Raw genomic sequence first — 24,559 nt, 5'->3', positions numbered from 1 at the left:
CTATTCTAATCCCACTTAGTACTGCTAGTTTATGTACCCTTAGTATAGATAGTCCACATATTTAAATTTTAGGTATATGTTTATTGTATGCACCTTCCTGCCAAAGCAAATTCCTTGTCTGTGCAAACTTTCATGGCGAATAAATCCCATTCTGATTTTGATTCTGATTCAAGCAGACTGCTGATAAGACAATGGAGTTGCAATAATGAACATTCACCAACAGGTGGCACCGCCGGGCCATTTTAAACACATGTCTTTTAGATAGATAAGACTTTATTAATCCTGTAGGAAAATTGATGTGTTACAGCAGTCCAGCCCAAGACAAAGAAACACAGACTTGGAATATACGAAAAGTGATGTCAAATTAATACAAATAAATAAATACACAAGTGTGTGCAACACAAGTACAAAAAGCACCAGGTAGCAACATGCTCCATAGGTGAGCATATGAAGGCTGAGTCCTTGCCTGGGGCAGCGTTATACATCCTGACAGCCACCGGGAGGAGAGACCTGCAGAAACGTCCCTTTGAACACCGAAGCTGCAGCAGCCTGTTGCTAGAAGTGCTCCTCTGCCCAGTAACAGTCCCATGAAGAGGATGAAGTGCTCCTCTGCCCAGTAACAGTCCCATGAAGAGGATGAAGTGCTCCTCTGCCCAGTAACAGTCCCACGGAGAGGATGAAGTGCTCCTCTGCCCAGTAACAGTCCCATGAAGAGGATGAAGTGCTCCTCTGCCCAGTAACAGTCCCACGGAGAGGATGAAGTGCTCCTCTGCCCAGTAACAGTCCCATGAAGAGGATGAGAGGCTCCTCTGCCCAGTAACAGTCCCATGGAGAGGATGAGGTGCTCCTCTGCCCAGTAACAGTCCCATGAAGAGGATGAAGTGCTCCTCTGCCCAGTAACAGTCTCATGGAGAGGATGAAGTGCTCCTCTGCCCAGTAACAGTCCCATGGAGAGGATGAGGTGCTCCTCTGCCCAGTAACAGTCCCATGGAGAGGATGAAGTGCTCCTCTGCCCAGTAACAGTCCCATGGAGAGGATGAAGTGCTCCTCTGCCCAGTAACAGTCCCATGGAGAGGATGAAGTGCTCCTCTGCCCAGTAACAGTCCCATGGAGAGGATGAAGTGCTCCTCTGCCCAGTACCAGTCCCATGGAGAGGATGAAGTGCTCCTCTGCCCAGTAACAGTCCCACGGAGAGGATGAAGTGCTCCTCTGCCCAGTAACAGTCCCATGGAGAGGATGAGAGGCTCCTCTGCCCAGTAACAGTCCCATGGAGAGGATGAGAGGCGTTGTTCATGATGGCTGTGCGCTTGGTCAGCATTCTCCTCTCAGTCACCACCTCCAGGGGGGTCCAGGCTCAGCCCCGACACAGAGCCAGCCTTCTTGATGAGGTTATGGAGCCTATTTGCATGTCTTGTCATGATGCTGTTGCCCCAGCACACAGCAGTGTTCAAGATGGCTGCTGCCACCACTGATTCATACAGAATGTGGAGCCGTGTTCCACACACACCAAAGGACCTGAGCCTCCTGAGAAGATAGAGTCGGCTCTGACCTTTCTCACACAGGGCGTCAGTGTTACCAGAACACTCCAGCCTTTCATCCAGGTGTACCCCTAAGAACCTGTAGGACTGCACCCCCTCTATGTGCTCACCATGGAGGGCAACATGATTCAACCATTTCTTGGGTCTTGCTGGTGTTAAGCTGGAGATGGTTAAGATGACATCACTCCCCAAACACTCCACCACACTTTTATACAATAGGAGAAGACCTGTCAAATCACTAACAGAACAAACCTAGTCATAATTTCCAACATGAACAGTTTGGGTTTTCTTTTTTCTCTCTCCATGTAACAACTTGACACATGTTGATAGTCTCTTCACCTTAATCTCTATCTCTCAACAATCCCCAACGTGAAACCAACACGGTGCTGGAAGAGATGCAGACTTAATATCTACCAGGGAGCACATAGTGACATCATCATCCCTATCTGTTGCTCAATGGCAGATTTATAGCGGATTGTGCATTTACTGACATAGTCTTTGATTTCACTCTGCATTCCTGGCCAATACAGTGTGTCACATGCTTGTCTGTAACAGGCCTCACCTCCTTAGTGGCTTGACTGCATGCGCTCCAACATCTTGGGGTGCAGAGACTGGGGAATAACAAGTCTCTGACTCTTGAACATAACTCTGTTCTGAACACTGAGCTCCTCTTTGACTGACCAGTATTCTCTGACGGCTGGAACAGTTTCTTACTTGTAGTCGGGGCCAGCCAATCAGAATCATGGACTTCACTGGCTGGAGTTGCTTGTCCCTGTCTGTGTGCTGTCTGATGATACGAGGCGCTGCTCCGTAACGTGGAGGTAGTCAGCCTGGTTGATGTGTTCAACATCCACCTGCTCTGTCTGTGAGCTGCACACTGCGTGTTGTTCATGCATGGAGTGTGAGTGAGTGTCTCCCGCAGTGGCCCTGCTGAGCGTGTCACTCACATACATCTCTGGCCCTGGTTTGTACACCACCTTGAGGTTGTAGTGTTGTAGGGCCAGTAGCTCTGCATTCGTTTGGGGGCATCCAGAAGAGGCTCGCTGAATACAGCAATAAGGGGCTTGTGGTCTGTCTCCGCAGTAATGTTGTCGTGCCCGTACATTAAGTTGTGGAAATGTTTGCATGCAAACACAATGCTGAGGTACTCCTTCTGTATCTGGGCACAGTTCTGCTCGGTTGGAGTGAGTGCTCTAGAGGTGCTACAGGCTGGTCCTCCGGGCTGGTCCTCTGGGCTGGTCCTCCAGGCTGGTCTTACAGGCTGGTCCTCCAGGCTGGCCCTACTGGCTGGTCCTCCAGGCTGGTCCTACAGGCTGGGCCTACAGGCTGGTCCTCCAGGCTGGTCTTACAGGCTGGTCCTCCAGGCTGGTCCTGCAGGCTGGTCCTGCAGGCTGGTCCTTCAGGTGGGTCCTCCAGGCTGGTCCTACAGGCTGGTCCTCCAGGCTGGTCCTCCAGGCTGGTCCTCCTGCATGAGGCAACAGCCCAGACCATAGTGGCTCGAGTCACTCTGAATAGTGACAGGTTTTGACACGTCATTGTATCACCGTACAGGTGTCTGAGTGACCAGTTTAATTTTCCTCACCGACTTGTTGTGTTTTGGGAGCCAAACCGGTAAAGACAGTAGAGTTCCAATAATGAACACTCACCTGTGCCATCATAAACCCATAACATGGGCGGTGGCTTCCAAAACAAGTCCGTACATTACTGTATCAATGATCCATGATCAGAGCAACACCGCTGTAAGAGTATGTCACAAGTGGCCTAGTCTACAAGAATGTTGTTAAACCATCCAAACCTGTTTGGATCTACTTTCTATTTCACCTGACACACAAACAAACTTCTTTCCTTCGTCGTCTGCTGGGCTTCGTTGTGTCGGTATAGGTAAGTTAAAAGTCGATTGAAAATGTAATTAATTGTTAGCCAGTAATTAATTAATAAACAATATACGCAGGGTAGAATATGCTTGGTCTTAACAGGTAGTTTAAGTAAGATTTGACATGTATTCGAAGTACACAAGGACATGGAACTACGTCACATGGTTTATTAGCATGTTTTATATTTTTAAAACAAGCGGAGCTGGTTCATGAAGGAGGACGTGAGACATAGCGCGCCACTAGCAACGCGTCATTTTATGCGCAGGGCACTCCCTCCTAATAGGGCGGGGTATATAAGGGATTCCCGGCATATGCATCGCTAGTGCGACATAGACTTCAGTCTTCCTGCTGCCTCCGCCTCCCCGGCCTCCACCCTTGGTTCTGTTTTCTGTTTCCTGTTTCAGGGGGAATGCGTCGCCGCTCTCTGCTCGGAGGTCGAGACGGTGTCTCGTCGGATGCGGCAGGGAGCCGATGCGAGCAGAACCACAATGCCAAATCAAATGTACAATCGTGTTTGTATAGTGGGAAATAAAGTATTCGTAAAGTCATACTGAGTCCTCCTGCCTGAACCCTGCCTGCTCTCCTTTCTCTCCAGAAGAGAGGAGAAGGATTATCAACTATGGCTTCAGGTAAACAGTCTTTGTTTCAGCGTTTCAGTCCTAAAACACTTCACCCTAACCAGGAAGTTCATCATGTTAGCGGTTGTTACTGTTACATTTGAAGGTTTTAATTGTACCATCTCAGTTGTAAAAAATAATAGGATGTTATCTTCTGAAGAACACATTGTAGTTCATATACAGTTTTATTTACCTCAACAGTATAATCTACCCCTCCTTCCATCGTTCATTATGATTATAACATCACATTTTGTCTCTTCCCTCTCACTCTTTTTCTCCCTGTTTCTCCTCTCTCTATTTTTCTGGCCCTTTCTCTCTTTCTCCCTCTTTGTCTCTCTCCCCACCCCTCTCTCTGACAGGTGACTCCCTCCACCTCTCAGAGCTGAGGATTGTGCTGCTGGGGGGGAAATGTGCAGGGAAGAGTTCATCAGGAAACACCATCCTGGGCAGAGAGGAGTTTGACCTGAGGACAGCTGCTCAGTGTGTGAAGAGACAGGGAGAAGTAGCAGGGAGGCAGGTCACTGTGGTCGACACTCCAGGATGGTGGAGGAATCTCCCTGTAGAGAGGACTACTGAGCTGGTTAAACAGGAGATAGTACGCAGTGTGTCTCTGTGTCTTCCAGGACCCCACACTCTCCTCCTGGTCATACCGCTGGATGTCTCATTCACAGAGGAAGAGAGAAGATCAGTAGAGGGACACCTGCAGCTTCTCAGTGAAAGAGTCTGGAGTCACACTATAGTGCTGTTCACCAATGGGGACCATCTGGGAGACACAACCATTGAGCAGCACATTGAGAGAGAAGGGAAGGCCCTCCAGTGGCTTGTTCAGAAATGTGGGAACAGGTATCATGTCCTCAACAATGAGAACAGGGGTGATGACACTCAGGTCACTGAGCTGCTGGACAAGGTGGAGGAGATGGTGGCAGGAAACAGAGGAGGCCACTATGAGATGGACAGAAAGATCCTGAAGAAGATAGAGGAGAGAAGGAGGGCAGAGGAAGAGAGATTACAACAGAGGCTGATGAAGGTGCAGGAACAGAGAGAGACTCTCAGATCACTAATGGGTGAGTTTATTTCCAGTGTCCACCCAGAGTCTTGGTGTGAATAGCCTAATCAATGTGACATGTAGTATACTGGATATTTATAGACTGGTTTGAATATGACAAACGTAATTTCAATTATATATGAACAACATTGTGCATAATGTAGATATCAGTACATTGTTGTTTTTTGAAGGATACGTTTATCTGAGCAGAGAACATTTCTGCAACTCACATTATTACTATGTGATGTAAATGCTTCACTCAAACAACCTTTAAAATCAGATCATTGTAAACTTCACAAAGAAAATGTAATCCAAGTTTGCCCTTAGTCCTCTATCTCACTTTATCTCTCAATATGTCTCATGCATCTATATTCTCCCCCCACCCCTCTCTCTCTCTCTCTCTCTCTCTCTCTCTCTCTCTCTCTCTCTCTCTCTCTCTCTCTCTCTCTCTCTCTCTCTCTCTCTCTCTCTCCTCTCTCTCTCTCTGTCTCTGTCTGTCTGTCTGTCTGTCTCTCTCTCTCTCTTTTTAACTCTCTCTCTGACAGGTGACTCCCTCCATCTCTTAGAGCTGAGGATTGTGCTGCTGGGGGGGAAACTTGCAGGGAGGAGTTCATCAGGAAACACCATCCTGGGCAGAGAGGAGTTTGACCTGAGGACAGCTGCTCAGTGTGTGAAGAGACGGGGAGAAGTAGCAGGGAGGCAGGTCACTGTGGTCGACACTCCAGGATGGTTGAGGGGTCTCCCTGTAGAGAGTACTACTGAGCTGGTTAAACAGGAGATAGTACGCAGTGTGTCTCTGTGTCTTCCAGGACCTCACACTCTCCTCCTGGTCATACGGCTGGATCGATCATTCCTAGAGAAACACAGAAGATCAGTAGAGGGACACCTGCAGCTTCTCAGTGAGAGAGTCTGGAGTCACACTATAGTGCTGTTCACTCATGGGGACCATCTGAGAGACACAACCATTGAGCAGCACATTGAGACAGAAGGGAAGGCCCTCCAGTGGCTTGTTGAGAAATGTGGGAACAGGTATCATGTCCTCAACAATAAGAACAGGGGGGATGACACTCAGGTCACTGAGCTGTTGGACAAGATGGAGGAGATGGTGGCAGGAAACAGAGGACATGTGTTTTACCCTGAGATGGACGGCAGTAGAGAAATTAACTGGAGTCCTGTAGAGGACCAGACATCACTACTGCCTGTGAAAAGAGCTGGGAGCTACGACTTCCTCCCTCCAAACAGTGAGTATTGACTATTTACTGTAGTAACAGCAGATAAATAACTAAGTTCATAATAATTGTAAATGATCCTGAATGTTAAATGAGAGATGGTAGAAACAGAAGGGAAGACAATACACAACACAACTATACAGACACAGACAGAAATATTAATATACAAACGTGTCCGTAACAAGAACCAGTTCAATACTCATCATTTTATTATTCCATATGTTAAATTTTTATTTCAAATACATACATGTATTACATTTCTATAGCAAACACCTTTGTCCAAAGTCATGTACAGGGGTATTTGAACCTGTGATTCCTTAAGCTACAGTCAAATACTCTCAACCACTGAGCTATAGCTGTCTGTGCATTTACCAGTCTGTATTGTTATCTGTGTTTGTCAATGGATGTAAAAAGCTACGTAGTACTTGACCTTGTTTAGTTATTTGTATGTTGTTGTTGTGCAGTGAGTGGAGACAGCAGAGCTGAGAGAGATGATGGTTCTGGTTGGAGATCTGAGACTGGATCACTGTGGAGCCTTGAGAGTAAGATGCCTGTCTGTCTGTCTGTCTGTCTGTCTGTCTGCCTGTCTGTCTGCCTCACTAGATACTTTTACTGCTTGCCTGCCTACTTGTATGTCGGTCAGTTTGCCTGTATGTCTGTCCTTCAGTCAGTTGAATATTCCATTCATGGTCCCTGAGTAGGAATCTAACCAGACCAGTATCTGACCTGCTGTGTTTCTCTACAGAGTGGAGACAAAGTAGATCTGATCTCCTGTCTCTGGGGAGCTCTGGCTACGGCTCCCAGACCTCCATACTTTCTCACCACAGTTCAGAGAGTAACCCACACAGATCTCCACACAGCAGATTAAACCCTGAACCTGCACACAGCAGGGAACCACAAGGACCGGTACGTAGAATACTAGATTATCTGTTCAGGTACTTTCATACTTAATTATGAAGACTCAACTTCACAAAAGAGCTGCATAATTCAGAGTTTATTGGTTGTTTTTATAACTAAGGTGTCACCACTGCCTGTGAAAAGAGCTGGGAGCTACAACTTCCTTCCTCCAAACAGTGAGTCTTGATTATTTACTGTACTAACAGCAGATAAATAACTAAGTTCATAATAATTGTAAATTCACCTGAATGTTGAATGAGAGATGGTAGAAACAGACGGAAAGACAATAAACACAACTATACAGACACAGACAAAAATATGAATATATAAACATGTGTCTGTAACAAAAAAACAATTCAATACCCTTCATTTTCATATTCCATATGTTACATTCTTATTTTAAATAAATATCTATGTATTACATTTCTTTAGCAAACACTTTCATCCAAAGCCATGTACAGGGGTATTTGAACCTGTGATCCCTTGAGCTACAGTCAAATTCTCAACCACTGAGCTATAGCTGTCTGTGCATTTACCTGTATTGTTATCTGTGTTTGTCCATGGATGTAAAGTTCAAGTTTTTTATTGTCAGATGCACAGAACAACACAGGGTCAGACTGGGAACTGAAATTCTTAGGACAAGACAACGCAAAGCAACCTGGCATAACATAACATATAAGTACACAGAACATAGATTACATCTATGATAAGCAAAAATTGAATAAACCTCTTAAATATACAAAATATATACAATACAGTACCTCTAATACACATAATACCTATACTAACCTTATAAACCTATACTAACCTAAAGACAAGTGGGGTAACAATTAATGCAATATTGCTGATAGTGCAACCAGTAGCTGAAAGTGCAGTGTATCAATGCAGTGTTGAATGTAGCTGGAAACAGTGTCTGTGTATTTAAGATAAAAAGCTACATAATACTTGACCTTGTTTAGTTATTTGTATGTTGTTGTTGTGCAGTGAGTGGAGACAGCAGAGCTGAGAGAGACGATGATTCTGAAGCTGGATCACCGCTGAGCCTTGAGGGTAAGATACCTGTCTGTCTGTCTGCCTCCCTGCCTCTAGATACTTTACCTGCTTGCCTGCCTTCTTGTATGTCTGTCAGTTTGCCTGTATGTCTGTCCATCAGTCAGTTGAATGTTCCATATCTGGTCCCTGAGTAGGAAGCTAACAGGCCCCAATATCTGACCTGCTGTGTGTTATGGAAAAATTCTAGCGGCACTGTGTAGATTTGAATAGTCAAGAGATGGCGGTTACAATACATTTATTTTGCTTGTACAAATCAAGATTTAACAAAGTACTTTGTGATCAGTCATAACGAAGGAGGTGCTAGCCACAGGTCGTTCGCCAGAGTGATACAGAACAACCCTAAAACCCTGCCTTATATAAACTTTAGATCAAATGATTCCTCTGAACTCTGTTGATTGGTCAGCACTGCTCAGTGACAGTTTGAAACAATACATCTCTGTACCATTTGTCCCACAGTCCTTAGATGTGGCATCTCTCCCCAAACCAGTAGATAGTAAAACCACAGGAGTTCACCAGTCAAATGGTCAACTGTCCTTTGTGTGGGCAACTTCAAACAAGTATTTTAATCAACACTACCCATGCTACAGGAAGGGTCAGAGCAGCTTGATCAGTTAACAATACAATTGAATCCACATTGTCTCCAGACCAGCTGTCTCTTCCCCCCAGGTGTCATAAACTGCAAATGGCATCTCTACCAAATGGAGTTATTTCAACATTAACCAACTTTAGCCTTCCATTAAAACACATTCCTCATATATAAAACACACACATTATAACTGTATTCCAAAATGTCCACGACACTGTGTTTCTCTACAGAGGAGAGATGGTAGATCTGATCTCCTGTCTCTGGGGAGCTCTGGCTACGGCTCCCTGGGGTCCAGACTTTCTCACCACAGCTCAGGGAGGACTGAGCACGCTCAGAAAGGCTCTGCAGAGGAGCAGCTGCACTCTGCAAGACTGGTGTTTGTGGAGCGAGTGACGATGCCTGTTCTGGATGATCTGCTGGATGGACTTCTGAAGGAGAGTGTGATCAACGATGCTGAGATGGAGGCAGTGAAGGTGGAGGCAGTGAGGAAGGACAGAGCACGGTCCACCATCGACATGGTCCTGAAGAAAGGATCTCCCTCATGTTTTGTGATGAAAACTATGTTGGCTAAATATGACCCTGCCTTATACACAACTCTTGGCTTCCAATAAAACATGCAGAGAACAGTGTCAGACCTCGGATGAGTGTATCACACTGTGTTTCAGCCCAGTAGGGAATACACTATGTACAGATACAGTATATTCAATTACAATTTAAATACAGCTAAATCAAATATGAATTTGCCATATACTTACACATGGTATTTTTATCTACATTGGAACTATATTGTTGGAATCATTGAAATACTCAAATCTAAATAGATTTGTTAATATAATCTTATGAATGTTAAGTTCGATATTTGCCAATTGAATGTATTTAAGATCAACGGAAATAAATAACTATTATGTTTTACAATCAGTACAATATGGCAATACCCGACAGATTAATGTGTAAATATAGAATGTATCTAAAGGTATAGGGTTAGACAAAAATGTCTAATTGGGTACAATCATATATGGGGATAAGCTCTTTGAAACAATCTATTTATTTTAATAAAAAACTCCAATAAATGTAAATATGTTGTTACAGGATGTTTTTTATTTGGGCCACAGCTGTCTGACCTGGATTGTGTCAATGTTGTTTCCATCATTCAGAATTGAAATTGAAATCAGTTAATCACACCATCACAGTTAATCACAACAACATACATTCTCACGTATCTTAGTTCAAGTTGTATGAATGTCTGGGTATCTCTCTCTCTCTCTCTCTCTGGGGTCGCTTGATGCGAAAGCAGTGTTGCTGGGGCTGGTCGCGGCAAGGTTGCGAATTGAGTTTGCATACTGTAAACTGGTGGGGAAGATTAGGGAGTTTTTTGATGTGTGGGGGGTGAGGGGTGCGCAGTGGATGGGGAGGGGGGTTTAGAACTAAGGTTGTCACTAGGGATTTTTTGTTTTTGCGTAGGTGTTACGTCTGATTGGAAAAGTGAAATTGTAAATGAAATGGGTTGATGTGGAAAATGTTTGTTTCGTGTGGTGAAACTGCTTGGTTGGCTGGCAGTTCTAACTGCCCATTAAAGGTATCTTTAAAAGTCAAAAGTCTCTCTCTCCCATACATTTTCTAGTTTCCAAACTATCTCTGTCCAATAACGCCATAAAAGCGGCAAAAATATATCTTGAAATAAGATATTCTTTTGACATTTAATGGCTGTAATTTTTTTTTTTTATAAATTAAGAGAAATTGTATACTGTAGGGATGTATGATGGCAAGATAGTAACAGTTGTAACAAGATTGTGAAGGGTAATATAAAGTAGTAGTAGGAAATTAACCCTTCACACTTGCCTTATATAAACACCTGCACCACCTGCACTGTGGGGAGGATTCATGAGTAATAGTCCTTCTTTTTTAATCTCCATCTTGTGGGTTTCTGTAGATTAGTCAAATCACGGATGTTGTTCAGTGTTTCAGTCAGTGTTTGATGACTTACTTTTACACAGATAGAATGTATACTTAGGTAAATAATGTCTCCTTTAAGATGACTGATAGAGAAAGGTGATAGTGACACAAACTAAAATCATCAGTGACAGTCAAGCTTTGTAGACAAAAACATCCGGTACACAGCATATTTTTTATGAAATAGCATGGATTTATTGATTTCAATTATCAAGCACAATCTTTATCTGAACCATTAACTTATGGTGGCACAAGTCCAAAACAAATCCATTCAGATGCAGTGCCTGTTTCTCCATTGGTAATTGCAATAGAACGCAAATAACTTGGTTTTGACAAAAAAGGTTGGTTTAATAACTCTTGGTTTTGACAAAAAATCAAATAACTCTTGGTTTTGACAAAAAATAATAAGCGGTGAACTTTAGATCAATCTGATGTTAAAAACCGTCCAGTGCAGGGTGGATGGCTTCTCTAGTCTTCATACTTAATGCTGCAGATAAAAACAAGAAAAACAGTGTCACTTTCAAACATAAATTATAATTATGGCTATATTAGCCTACTGATCATCTCATTGGTGGACTGTATGGAACAGAGAGAGTCTCATTGGTGGACTGTTACCTTGAAGTTCCACAGAACCAGGGCTCCGTCCAGACCCACACTGCTGTAGGTCTCCACTCTGGCCTTCTCTCCAGACACCACACACAGCTGACTGCAGGACACACATATGAAGACATACATTTGGTGCAGCTGTATTAAATCATCCTACTGGCACATAAAGCATTTAAGGTCGCTTTAACCCTTACGTGATGCTGTTCTGGTGCTTTAACCCTTACGTGATGCTGTTCTGGTGCTTTAATCCTTACGTGATGCTGTTCTGGTGCTTTAACCCTTACGTGACGCTGTTCTGGTGCTTTGACCCTCACGTGACGCTGTTCTGGTGCTTTGACCCTTACGTGACGCTGTTCTGGTGCTTTGACCCTTACGTGACGCTGTTCTGGTGCTTTGACCCTTACGTGACGCTGTTCTGGTGCTTTGACCCTTACGTGACGCTGTTCTGGTGCTTTGACCCTTACGTGACGCTGTTCTGGTGCTTTGACCCTTACGTGACGCTGTTCTGGTGCTTTGACCCTTACGTGATGCTGTTCTGGTGCTTTGACCCTTACGTGACGCTGTTCTGGTGCTTTGACCCTTACGTGACGCTGTTCTGGTGCTTTCACCCTTACGTGACGCTGTTCTGTTGCTTTGACCCTTACGTGACGCTGTTCTGGTGCTTTGACCCTTACGTGACGCTGTTCTGGTGCTTTGACCCTTACGTGATGCTGTTCTGGTGCTTTGACCCTTACGTGACGCTGTTCTGGTGCTTTGACCCTTACGTGATGCTGTTCTGGTGCTTCGACCCTTATGTGACTCTGTTCTGGTGCTTCAACCCTTATGTGACTCTGTTCTGGTGCTTTCACCCTTACGTGACGCTGTTCTGGTGCTTTGACCCTTACGTGACGCTGTTCTGGTGCTTTGACCCTTACGTGACGCTGTTCTGGTGCTTTGACCCTTACGTGATGCTGTTCTGGTGCTTCAACCCTTATGTGACTCTGTTCTGGTGCTTTGACCCTTACGTGATGCTGTTCTGGTGCTTCAACCCTTACGTGACGCTGTTCTGGTGCTTTGACCCTTACGTGACGCTGTTCTGGTGCTTTGACCCTTACGTGATGCTGTTCTGGTGCTTTGACCCTTACGTGATGCTGTTCTGGTGTTTGTTCCCCAGCTCGTTCATGTCGTCCTCAGTGGCCCTCTTGTCCAGGTTGCGGAAGTGCTGCATGGCGGACATGCTGCCCTTGGAGGTCTGCTTGGGAATGTCCAGCTTCTTAACAAACTCCAGACTGCCCACGCCCTTGTAGGAGAACTGGTAGGGGCAGCAGTCGTGGCCCTGGGATGGAACAGAGGATGGAAGAATGTGACTGGATCTGGAGAGTAGACTGGATTCTATCAGTGCTAGGAAAACATGTCTGTCCTTCTCAGGGACTTAGTGAAGCAGTGCACTTGCTATTTTACAGATAGATTTACTTTTACCTTTTGTATAATATTTGCGTGAACTGTTTAATTTTAGCCATTTCTTATTTGTCTTTCTAGATACAACAATAGTCCGCTGCTGTTTTCCATGAGTTGTTCTCCTGGATTGCGGTGTCTGCAATGCAGACATCTGACTGGGTTGTTATGGATGTTGTTGAATCAATAAAGATGGTTGAGACCTTAAAAGGGTCCTAGCTATTGATGTGGAGGATGGACAGTATCTGGTAATAGTCCTGTCCAGACCTCCATCCATTGTTGGAGACTTCCTGCTTTATGTGCACCTGCTGTGGAGTGATGTCATATCCTGTCTACTGAGGCTCACCTCCTGCACTTCCTGTCATCCGCCTGTTCAGAATGAAGCTTTTAGATACCAGACAGAGACAGAAACGGAGAGGAGGCGAGAGAGGGAGAGGTAAAAGACCAACTTTGTCTTGAACTACAGTTGTTTGTATGTGTGTGTATGTGTACGTGTGTGTAGGAGAGAGACAGAATGAGAAAGAGGCTGACAGCCAAAAAGAGCATGGCATCTCACCGCAGCTACAAGCTCAGTGGGGTTCACATAGAGAACACTCAGAAGAGGGAGGTGGTCCGTGGTCAGCTGGGTCACCCTGCAAACAGACAAGGTCAAAGGTCAAGTTATGTCTCAGTCCACAACTCTTAGACCTTTTACGCCAGAGGAGATGGCGCAAAGCTAACCTGTAGGCTACTTCTACAACTGTGGTTTTACAACAGCACAACCCTCTTTACAACAGCACAGCTAGGTAGCCGATCCTGTCTTTTAACAATGACCTCTTCTCAGGAAGATGTAATCACCCATTTCCATCTTCCTGGCACCAACCAGAAGTGGCCCTGCCCCCCTGTTACTCACTCTTTGCCCTGGCTGGCATCCACCACACTGATGCTGCTGTTGTGGCTCACGCAGGCTAGCTGGTCTCCGCTGGGGGAGAAGCAGACACTGTGCACCCAGCCTCCAAAGTCCTTGTTCTCCAGGAGCAGCTCCCCGAAGGGCATCTTGGACCCCCAGGACGTGGGGCCCGGCTTGTCCTCCAGGTCCTTAATGTAGGCCGAAAAGATTCTGTGGAGGGGGGAGGGGTTAACTCAAAGGGACAGCATTTTTCGAATGCTCGGCTCCGTCGACATGGCATGAGCTCATTTAATATATAGAGCTTGTTCTCTAACATTGACATGGGGGATTTAGGGTGGAGGATGGGGAGGGGGGTGAAGGGAAATAATGCAAATAAGCAAAATAGTAATAGCATTTGTTATCAGCATGTCTTTGGCACTTCTGCTAGGGAGGAAAATCTTGGTACACAGATAAGTGGGAAACTAACAGGGCTTTTGCTATGACCAGTTATCTATTGGCAAATGCACATCTATCTGAGAGTCTCACATAAGGGTTTTATAAATAATGTTGTGCCCCTGTCCTGACCTGCAGTGGAAGTCTGCAGAGCCGGCAGCCAGCAGGACGTTGTTGGGGTGCCAGTCCAGACTGAGCACTGTGGAGCGGATGGACTTCTTAATGTGCTTACTGAGCCACCTGGTGGGGGTCAAAGGTTACAGTATTGCGTACTCTTTTTTTTGTAGATATGTATTGTTTTGGACTGTGACAGTTGGAGATAGACAGGAAATGTATCCAGAGAAAGAGGGGAAGACATCAAGAAATCGGTGACCGATCGAAAACTGCCGTTAGAACAGCGACTCCTGGTCACAGTTTTCGATCGGTCACCGATTTCGGTACAACACCGGTTGGGGCACTGCGTGTGTACCAACTCCCCTCTGTTAACAGGACCAGAAACACTGCGTGTGGGCCAACTTCCCCTCTGTTAACAGGACCAGAAACACGACCAAGTCCGATTCTTACCAGTCGTTCTCCTTCTCAAAGTAGCAGACGGAGATGAGGCGAGCGCCGCTGCCCAGAGCAAACTTGTTCTCCTGGGGAGACCACTTGACACAGGTGGCGGCACGGTTGATGCGCACCAGCACCAAGGTGGGCTTCCACTGCCCGTCCTTCAGGGTCCACACGTACGCATTCCTGTCCGAGGCGCACGTCACGATGCGGTTGGACTCCGGAGCCCAGTCCACACCTGGTAAAAGATGACTTGTCACCGATGTCAGATGTGTCGTCGCGCTGCTCGTCAGAGTCACTCAACACCCGTTTATCAGACGGTTTCTCAATATTTCTCAATTATATTTCGGCACCTGCAACTGCGTGAGGGCAGCTTGGTCTAGAAATCCACCAGAACAGGGGTCTTATTCATAATCATGAAAAGGAAACTGCTTGTGACCTCTAGTGGACGTGGGATAACTGATCACCGTACCTGTGATACGTCCACTGTGTTCAGTCAGCTCGTGGATCTTCGCCCACTCCTGGCCTTTCTTCTCATAAATGTTCACCACACTGTTGTTGGGACTCACAGCGATCTCTGTGGAGGGACAGGGGGACATCTTAACACCTCGCTTCACTCCAAATAATAGAAAGTCTGTCACCTGTCACCTGTCACTCAACACTGTATGACAATACCGTGTAGCAAGACAAAAGCTATCTAGCAGAACACAGGCCATGGACACTGTATAATACTATATGGTAGATTAAGCATTAGAAGCCTTTTGCTTGAGTCCAGAGCCACTCACCCACTGCAGATATCCCATTTCCACAGTCGCTAATCTAATCTTCACGTGGAAACTTTAGACAACTTTAATGAGGGTCCATTACTCAAAGGACTTCCTCTGTAATGTGAGGATCCAAGCTCATCAGTACTGAAAGGGAGGTTATGATGTGTGTGGGCGTGTGTTTGTTTGAGTGTGTATGTGTGAGAGAGAGAGAGAGAGAGAGAGAGAGAGGTGGAGAGAGAGAGAGAGAGGTGGAGAGAGAGAGAGAGAGAGAGAGAGAGAGAGAGAGAGAGAGAGAGAGAGAGAGAGAGAGAGAGAGAGAGAGAGAGAGAGAGAGAGAGAGAGAGAGAGAGAGAGAGAGGGAGGGGAATGCAGGTGGACTGGTTTGCACTTGTAGTTTAACTCACGCGTCCTGTCTTTGTTCCAGGCGTGGCAGGACAAGGGCTCCAGCCCGAAGCTGTAGAGAGACATGTCTCAACCTCCAGGTCTCAGGAATGTGGCCGGGAGAGGAATGTCTTGTCTGGGAGGGTTTGGAAATGTAATTGCAGCTAAATCCAGGATGAGGAAGGAGGGGAGGAAAGATAGGGTTCAACGGATGTGTCCGTCAGTGACAAAAAACGGCGACAAATAAATCAATTTCAATCTGGGTGCAGAAAAAATGATGTTGTGAATATGTAGGCTATACAATATTCCCCAGATCTACCATATTATAGCATGAATAGCTCATTTTAGGGCTGTACCTGTTTGGTCAGTAAGTTGAACATTGAGCAAGAAGAAACTATACTCAGTACCGGTAATTACTATGTAAACACGTGTAATGACTCCCTGTTGGTTTTGCACAGTTGTTTTTGCCTTTTTCTAATGTCAACATCCAGTTCTCCCGGGGGGAAAGGTGCCTTGCTTTCTGTTTTCTAGCGGGGTATGCAAGCCAATAGCTTTTCTTTGGGAAGTTTAAGTATAGATAGATAGTAGTAGTATAGATATTAGTTTAGATAGTCCACATATTTACATTTTAGGTCCCTGTATGTTTATTGTATGCACCTTCCTGCCAAAGCAAATTCCTTGTCTGTGCAAACTTTCATGGCGAATAAATCCCATTCTGATTCTGAAGAGTTTCCGGGACTTTTCATTCCTCTGTAGTCTATACATGATCTCTTATCAATCCGAACCAACAGTCAGTCAGGCTCAAAGCATTCCACTACTATCATAAACGTTTCCCCTGCAGGTTTGACACACCTTGAAACTCTGTGCCATTGGTACATGGCGGACATTGGAGCACATTTCTGCAATTACATTTCTGCAATCTCCTGTGCCAAGGAATAGAGAATGAGCAAATGGACAGGGATATCTAAAAATGTTTAGTGGTGGATGGCGGTCTGTGTATTGTAGGTTATGTGAGTGCGTGTGTGCCTGTGTCTGTTCTGTATGTTTGTTATTTGTATTTTAACAGCAGACACTGTATGTGCCCCAACACAAATGTCCTTTGGGACAATAATGTCTGTCTTATCTTTTAACATCAATGGAACAAGGAAGGAGCCAAATCCATGAGTAGCGTGCCCAAAAAACCTGTCAAACACCAGTCTCTGCTTCTATGAAAATACATGGAAGAGCATGAGGGCTCCTCTTACCTTACAAGGTGTTGGGTTTCTTCTTTGTGTGAGCTTGCTGGTTGTTGCAGGACCGTATTCGCGGACTCTGGGCAGTCGACGCGAATGAAGCCGTGCTTTGGAAGACTGTCGGAGAAACTGGAGTGATAAGGCGGGGAGGAGGGAGGGAGGGAGGGTGGAGAGAGGGAGGAGAGAGAGAGGGTGTGTCTGTGCACAGTCATTGATCAAGCACCTGAGGTTTAGCCTTTTACATTCTTTGTCATTACTGACAACATAAGTGCCACTTGCAAGAACAAATTATGTTTCCACTGTTTCAATGAATACACATTTAACTGAAACATGTACTAAGCTTTCAAGAGCCCTCATTAATTAATTCAAGAAATGTATTGAGCAGTCATTCATATAGAATGACCTGAGTGTGACAACGTTTTAATTATCAGGACTCAGTAAATCCATTTTGAATGTGTCTTTTGGGTGTCATCGACACTTTTGTTAGTACAGGGTATAGTAGACTCAAGGCAGTGCAATAGTAGGCACTGCCTACTAGGCAGTGTGGCACTACGTACAAAAACAAAGCATGGGTCTTTAAGGTAGTTATGGTGACGTTGTGCCAGAACGAGGCAAATTACGTCACTGGCAGCTTGTGATTGGTCCAATCTTAGTTCCGGTTGTGCAGCCATCCAAGGTCTGAGAAAAAAAAGAAAAAGACAAAAAGAAAACACAGGGACGAAGAACTGTCAGTGACAGAAAGAACATTGTCTTGTGAAATAGGAGAGAAGATCCATCGGTATTGGTAAGTATTTTCCTTCGAAATAATCGCCTCCTAGGCACCGTGGATCTCCACATCAGTGGTTGCATCGTGCGCTCTTTCAATTTGTTGTGATTACGCTAGCTAACACGGTAGCTAACTAGAGCTAGCTACAGTAGCTAGTCTTCTTGGCTCAGTCAGATATTCAAGATGGCTGTTTGCTAGAATTGTCAGCGGGCCTCACAGCTAGTAGGGTGCTGCAGTGCAAAGCCACAATACTTTTTGAGCTTTTTAAATTAGCAAAGTGAATTCGGCGACGTTAGGTCACATATCTGAAATGGGTAGAGCTAGGATGCAAGCTACTGTACCTGTGCAGGTTGCACAAGGTCGAAGCAAACTAGCCTAGCAAGCTAATTTGCTAAATTGTAGCAAGCTAACTGAGCCCATCTTTTTATTTATTGGAATAAAGTGTGAAGGGTATAAAGGTATCCATCTAAAGCGTCTTTATGTGTTTAGGTCAATTGACAGCAAGTGAGCAACAGTTATCTAAAAGCCATTATTAGCCAGGGTTTTAGCAGATTAGCATGTTTTTGCACCTAAGTGTTGCATACTTTCTAGATGACTCTAGCATTGTCACGTTACTGCTAGCTACTGCTCAACTGTGATAAGGGCGAGAGAAAATCTGCACTGTGTCGTTGCTTGGCTCTACTCTCTGTTCGTCTGTAAACTTTCGCAAACTTACCACTCCCGTCATCTCACCGTTGTTTGGACCGACCACCACTCCTTCTCTCTCTTTTATCCACGCTCTCTTTGTCTCTCTCACGTGCACGCTAACTTTTATTCCCTCGTTAGGTGACGATGGCGTCGGGCAGCACAAGCAGCGAGGAGGAGAGAAGCCTGCGAGAATGCGAGCTTTATGTTCAAAAACACAACATCCAGCAACTCCTCAAAGACTGCATCGTGCAGCTCTGCACCTCCAGGCCTGACAGACCCATGGGCTTCCTTAGAGAGTACTTTGAGAAGATGGAGAAGGTGGGTACTAGTTAATCGCAGGATTGCACCCATATTAGCTTGATTTAGAGTATGCCTGTTTTAGGTCAGACGGTTTGCCTCTGGTTAAGTTTACTCAAAATATGTGGATTTTTATATTCATATCTATGTTGACACAAAGTATATAGAATGCCTTAATTCCAAATCCATACCTGCAGCAAGTCAAGTTGCCCGTATCAGTTTGTTTACACCTGTCACCTTCCCGTCTCTCCAAACAGGAGGAGTCCAAGCAGATCCTGAGCCAGCAGAAGTCGAGCTCTCTTTCGGACTCTCGGGAAGATGAGGTTTCCCCCCCGATGAACCCCGTGGTGAAGGGCCGCCGTCGCCGTGGTGCCATCAGTGCCGAGGTCTACACAGAGGAAGATGCCGCCTCATACGTCAGAAAGGTCAGGGGTCAGCCCTCAGCCAATCACACCACGCTACAGGTGCACACTATAACTATTATCATCTTTACTGAGTCTGTAGGGTTGAGAATGACTGTGGATGTTAACCTGTTATGCTGCATGGTTGATGTTTTGCTGATGTTGCTGTTTGACCACTGACTTTAAATGTTGATTTAATTATGTCATGCCATTCTGTTCACTGACGATTGATGATGTACAGCTAAATCTAATACTGTAATAGAGGCCTTTTGCTTTATTTATTTAGACCTTCTGATGTTAGGGTTCAAATCCAGCCATTTCCTGCATGTTCTCTCTCGCTCTCTCTCTCTCTCTCTCTCTCTCTCTCTCTCTCTCTCTCTCTCTCTCTCTCTCTCTCTCTCTCTCTCTCTCTCACACACACACACATTCTCTCTCACATTGATTTCCTGTCTGTCTTCCTCTTCCTGTCTCTTCATTCGCTGTCCCCGTAGACCCGAAATGACCTAAAAAAGTATATAGACTTGTGATTCGTAGAGCATGACATAACATTTTAACAGCCATTCTTTTTTATTGATGACATTTTAACTGCCTTAGAGGATGCCTCAATTATGAATTTGCCTCATTGACTAACATGTTTGTCTCCAATAGGATTTTCCTGTCAAACAATAATGCTCAATGATGATTGGCTTAAAGCAGGGGTGTCAAACTCATTTTAGTTAAGGGGACAAATATTGCCCCTTGATCTCAAGTGGGCGAGACCAGTAAAATCATAGTAAATAACGCATACATGTTTAAATCATTGGTGAAGGTTTTTTGATGATAGACCCAATTTTAAGGTCTTTGTACAATAAACTAGAAACATAAATACCAAAAACTCAGACATCAGCCCACTGTTTATCTCCTCTGCTGATTCCCTCGCTTTGTGACGCGTCTGACGTCAAACGCGTCACAAAGCGAGCAGCGAGCGCTGCTGCCTGTGGCAATGAGCGCTTCTGCCCTCGGAGCAGACATCGCATTCACGCTGGTTTTGAAGCAAATACTGGATCGATAATTACAAAACGTTTGTACTCATGAACCTCGATATTCTTAAGAGACATTCGGATTCGGACTAGCAGTTACTTTTATAGAAATAAAATTCATGTCTTTCTGTCATTTTCAAACTTAACAAAGACGTCCGATGGGCCGAGCTGGATCCGGCCCACCGGCCGTACGTTTGACACCCCTGGCTCAAAGCATATCATTTTGTCACATGTATGTCGCGAGATCTAACTGCCCACCTCTTGCTCCAGGTTATCCCGAAGGACTACAAGACGATGGCCGCCTTGGCTAAAGCCATTGAGAAGAATGTGCTGTTCGCTCACCTGGATGACAACGAGAGAAGGTGGCTAGCAGCACAGGGGGGGGGGGGCATTACACCTCATCGGCGTTGTCATCGGGCTAAACACTGTTTTCCTCTCCTCCAGTGACATCTTCGACGCCATGTTCTCCGTCACCTACATCGCGGGAGAGACGGTCATCCAGCAAGGTTTGTCGTTGTCGTGCGTTAAAGTAACGGGACTGTTTGTGGAACTGGCAGTGAGGTTTCTAACTGGTGTCCTGGCCTCCCGCAGGTGACGAAGGGGACAATTTCTATGTCATCGACCAAGGAGAGATGGATGTGAGTATTAATCAGCGGTGTTTCCCGTCGAGGATTCGTGAACTCTCAAACAGGGATTTACTGGTCTTTCTCTCTCTCTCTCTGTCTCCCCCCCCCCCCCCCAGGTGTATGTGAACGGGGAGTGGGTGACCAACATCGGGGAGGGGGGCAGCTTTGGAGAGCTGGCCCTGATCTACGGGACGCCCCGGGCGGCCACCGTCCGGGCCAAGACCATCGTCAAACTGTGGGGCATCGACAGAGACAGCTACCGGAGAATACTCATGGTGAGACAGGCTGAGCTGCCGTAGACCTGACCGGTCATATTTGAACTGGTAACATTAATATCGTCGAGCTGGAGAACGTCACTTATCTTTTGTTGATCATAAGTTGTGGCCTTTCTCTGCGGGGTGACAGTGTACCTGCGTGGTGTGTGCCGTCTCTGTTTCAGGGGAGTACTTTGAGAAAGCGGAAGATGTATGAGGAATTCCTCAGCAAGGTTTCCATCCTAGGTGAGAAGACGCCCAACATGTTCTACCACCCGGCACAGACAAACCTTTTCTCAAACCATTCCTCACTTCACCTGAGAAGGACAGTTTCTATTGTCTCCTGTCCCGAGTTTACAAAGCGGGTTGTGACGCACAACAACACAACCCGTTGAGATGTGGGACGAAATGTATGTTTGGTGCCACCCGGTGGTACAACTGCGTAACTGCGGCTGGCCTTTGCAGAGTCCCTGGACAAGTGGGAGAGGCTCACAGTGGCCGACGCCCTGGAGACGGTGCAGTTCGAGGACGGGCAGAAGATCGTGGTTCAGGGAGAGCCGGGCGACGAGTTCTTCATTATTCTAGAGGTTAAGCTCACCCTTTCTGCCGTGTGTGGAACCGTGTGTGGAACCGTGTGTGGAACCGAGGGATAATGGTGTGTGTGTGTCCCAGGGCAGCCCTGACCGTGTTGGCTCTGTGGTGTGTGTGTGTGCGCAGGGCTCGGCCGCAGTGCTTCAGAGACGCTCGGAGCACGAGGAGTTTGTAGAAGTGGGCAGACTCGGGCCGTCCGACTATTTTGGTGAGCGTTAACTGCAACTGTATTTTTTGTGTTAAGTAAAGAAAGACGTGGATATATTTTTTTTTTTATATAAGCATTATACTATTTAGATATTTTTTGCTTTCTGGATGTGTTAAGTAGAGAAATACTTGAGCGTGCATGTGTCTGACATTCTACTTATATATATTATACAATTGATATATTTGATCATTTCTCTGTGGAAACTGTAATGTCCCCCTGCTTCCTGCCTCAGGTGAGATCGCCCTGCTGATGAACCGGCCCCGAGCTGCCACCGTGGTGTCCCGGGGCCCGCTGAAGTGTGTGAAGCTGGACCGGCCCCGCTTCGAGCGCGTGCTGGGGCCCTGCTCAGACATCCTGAAGAGGAACATCCAGCAGTACAACAGCTTCGTGTCTCTCTCCGTCTGAGTCCCCCCCTCTCCTCCACCCCTCTCTCCTCCACCACCCCTCTCCTCCACACCTCCTCCCTCTCCTCCTCCCTCTCCTCCACACCTCCCCCTCTCCTCCACCCCACCTTCTCCTCCACACCTCCCCCTCTCCTCCACCACCCCTCTCCTCCACACCTCCTCCTCCCTCTCCTCCACACCTCCCCCTCTCCTCCACCCCACCTTCTCCTCCACACCTCCCCCTCTCCTCCACCCCACCTTCTCCTCCACCACCCCTCTCCTCCACACCCCCCCTCTCCTCCAAACCCCCCCTCTCCTCCACCACCCCTCTCCTCCACACCCCCCCTCTCCTCCAAACCCCCCCTCTTCTCCACCCCCCCTCTCTCCTCCACCATCCCGCCCCCCACCCCCAGTGCAGGGTCCACCAATGCAAAACCGCTTTATTTTCTTATGTTGACTCTTTCGATACATGCCTTCACACGCAGGTGCCCCACGTACGATCACTAGAGTATGTCTCACTGGCTGTTACCTCTCTCTGTTTTCGTTTTGTTTGTGCACAGAATCCTTTGACGCTTGTGCATAATGTCTGTTTGTATTTTATGGTAAAAGGAAAAGGGTCGGTTCGATGTGTGCCTCTTAGGTCAAGAGCAGAACTACACATAAGGGGTCTACACATTAGGGTTTATATAATATAGGAGTTTTCCGTTTGTGGTTTTCGCGATTGAGATGGGTACGTAACTATGCTGGACTTGTATCGAGGCCTCAGTCGCCTGCAGTTTCTCAAGTCGGGATCCTAAAGTTGTGACGAAACAGGAGACACTCATGACGCGGGATGACGTGTTGGCGTGGAAACGTGGGTCAGGCAGAAGAGACAGAGGTTGCCGTGACTTCCTTCATGTCTGAGGTTCGAGGTGGAATCATGGGAAATGTTTGTGTGTGTGTGTGTGGTGGGGGGGCTACTTGCTTCGAATTTTGAATAGATACGCCAAAGGCTTTTCCTTGTTCTTCGGTGTGTTTTAGTGGTATGTCTTAATTATTATTATTATTTTGTTTTTGTTTCCCAAGGGTACTTAGTAGAAGTAAGAAACACCATTCTTACCATGGTGACATAATGTGCTTTTTTATCGTTATAGTTGCACATATACAGCTTATATAAAGTAGGAGTAAATGACCATAACCATATTTTTTGCACAGTTTGTGATATATAAATATATATATATTGAAGAAAATAACTGTTTATACGCGCCGGCTAGTATATTATTTGATGCTGTATCTGGTCCCGGTATTTCAGATGAGAACTTGAGATACCTCGTTGTTCAAGCTTTAAGGTTACCTTGAAGGATCAGACTGCCTTTCTTTATGTTCAGCTTGGAGACTCTTAATATTTCTTAGCTCATCCCGATCTAGAATAGCAGACGTGATTTTTCTTTTGTCTCCCAGAGGACAAGCTCCTAAATGGAACGTTCTTCTGAACTTTGACCTGGGAGGGAGGAATACAGCTAATGCCAGCTACAAACCAAGCTAGTGCCAAATGGGACGGCTGGAGGGGCGGGGTCTCGTCACTGTGTCATGGGGTGCTGCAAAGTGATGTTATCCTTGCTAATTACAGTATTTTTCAAACTCGTTTTTAAAATGTGAGACGTTGTAATACATTTGCTCTAGACACTAGTTCGAATGGACAAACACATTCATCAGACAGGTTGAGAACTTCACTGGGTCACACGAGTCTTCAAAATAAACTCCAGTATTGCAGCCATGTGCTCGCTGTCTTAGCGTCACTAACCTCCACCTTGAGTTAAGGCAGTAACACATGGTCCATGTTTAAAGAATGACCATCACTTCCACTGATGGCACATGCCACTGTGCTGCATTTTGGTACATCAGGTTTAGTTGGTTTCAGTCAAGGGCAAGATGATTCTCCATGGTAGGAGATGGATCAAAGACTGGGACCGCTGTAGGTCAGAGATGCAGACCGCTCAGTTTTTTTTAACCTCTGTACTAAACTGCTTTATAGGATCGCTCGCAGGTCAGCCGATTGAAGGTTTGGTTCGAAGCAGTAGGCTATCTATCCTAGACTTCTAGAATATGCTGTGAGCTTTGTCACACTACTGGTTTTAAGAAGTGCCTCCATTTCACTCCCTCTGGACAAATTTAGAACCAAGTCCTGTTTGACATTTTTCTTATTGGCACATAGAATAGTTTATGTTCCTTCTGATTTCAGCAACGTGTGTTGGTTGGGACGTTTGTC

General features: G+C 45.9%; 3 protein-coding genes across 4 annotated transcripts in view; 2 read left to right on the top strand and 1 right to left on the bottom strand.

Annotated features, from left to right (window-relative positions):
* Nucleotides 1-9,915, top strand: part of LOC134038531 (uncharacterized) — a gene marked incomplete at its 5' end in the record, with an annotated part of 44,612 nt that extends 34,697 nt beyond the window's left edge. Inside the window, 7 exon segments of the mRNA XM_062483954.1 lie at nt 4,389-5,093; nt 5,620-6,315; nt 6,768-6,845; nt 7,049-7,209; nt 7,322-7,376; nt 8,185-8,250; nt 9,070-9,915. Of these exon segments, the coding sequence (XP_062339938.1) occupies nt 4,389-5,093; nt 5,620-6,315; nt 6,768-6,845; nt 7,049-7,209; nt 7,322-7,376; nt 8,185-8,250; nt 9,070-9,083 (1,775 nt within the window).
* Nucleotides 9,916-10,961: 1,046 nt separating this feature from the next.
* On the bottom strand, nt 10,962-17,718 carry zgc:86896 (uncharacterized protein LOC415190 homolog). The gene is made up of 11 exons (XM_062481353.1): nt 17,700-17,718; nt 17,092-17,208; nt 15,871-16,011; nt 15,172-15,276; nt 14,715-14,937; nt 14,283-14,390; nt 13,722-13,928; nt 13,386-13,461; nt 12,520-12,710; nt 11,405-11,495; nt 10,962-11,276 (listed from the first exon to the last, which is right to left on the bottom strand). Exons 3-11 carry the CDS (start codon nt 15,932-15,934, stop codon nt 11,271-11,273), a joined length of 1,071 nt encoding a protein of 356 aa, XP_062337337.1. The 5' UTR covers nt 15,935-16,011; nt 17,092-17,208; nt 17,700-17,718; the 3' UTR covers nt 10,962-11,270.
* On the top strand, nt 17,718-22,703 carry prkar1aa (protein kinase, cAMP-dependent, regulatory, type I, alpha (tissue specific extinguisher 1) a). Of its 2 annotated transcripts, XM_062481164.1 has the most exons (12): nt 17,718-17,863; nt 18,671-18,850; nt 19,087-19,254; nt 20,520-20,611; nt 20,694-20,755; nt 20,841-20,887; nt 20,992-21,150; nt 21,315-21,375; nt 21,595-21,716; nt 21,847-21,928; nt 22,161-22,354; nt 22,670-22,703. In XM_062481164.1, exons 2-11 carry the CDS (start codon nt 18,677-18,679, stop codon nt 22,331-22,333), a joined length of 1,140 nt encoding a protein of 379 aa, XP_062337148.1. In that variant the 5' UTR covers nt 17,718-17,863; nt 18,671-18,676; the 3' UTR covers nt 22,334-22,354; nt 22,670-22,703. The 2 variants fall into 2 exon arrangements, with proteins under 2 accessions (XP_062337148.1, XP_062337139.1); XM_062481155.1 differs by lacking the exon at nt 22,670-22,703 and having other exon boundaries at nt 19,087-19,293; nt 22,161-22,377.
* Nucleotides 22,704-24,559: the final 1,856 nt, after the last annotated feature.

The sequence above is a fragment of the Osmerus eperlanus genome, chromosome 2, assembly GCF_963692335.1.
Source record: "Osmerus eperlanus chromosome 2, fOsmEpe2.1, whole genome shotgun sequence".
NCBI classification, from domain to species: domain Eukaryota; kingdom Metazoa; phylum Chordata; class Actinopteri; order Osmeriformes; family Osmeridae; genus Osmerus; species Osmerus eperlanus.
This window is presented reverse-complemented; position numbering and strand designations above follow the sequence as displayed.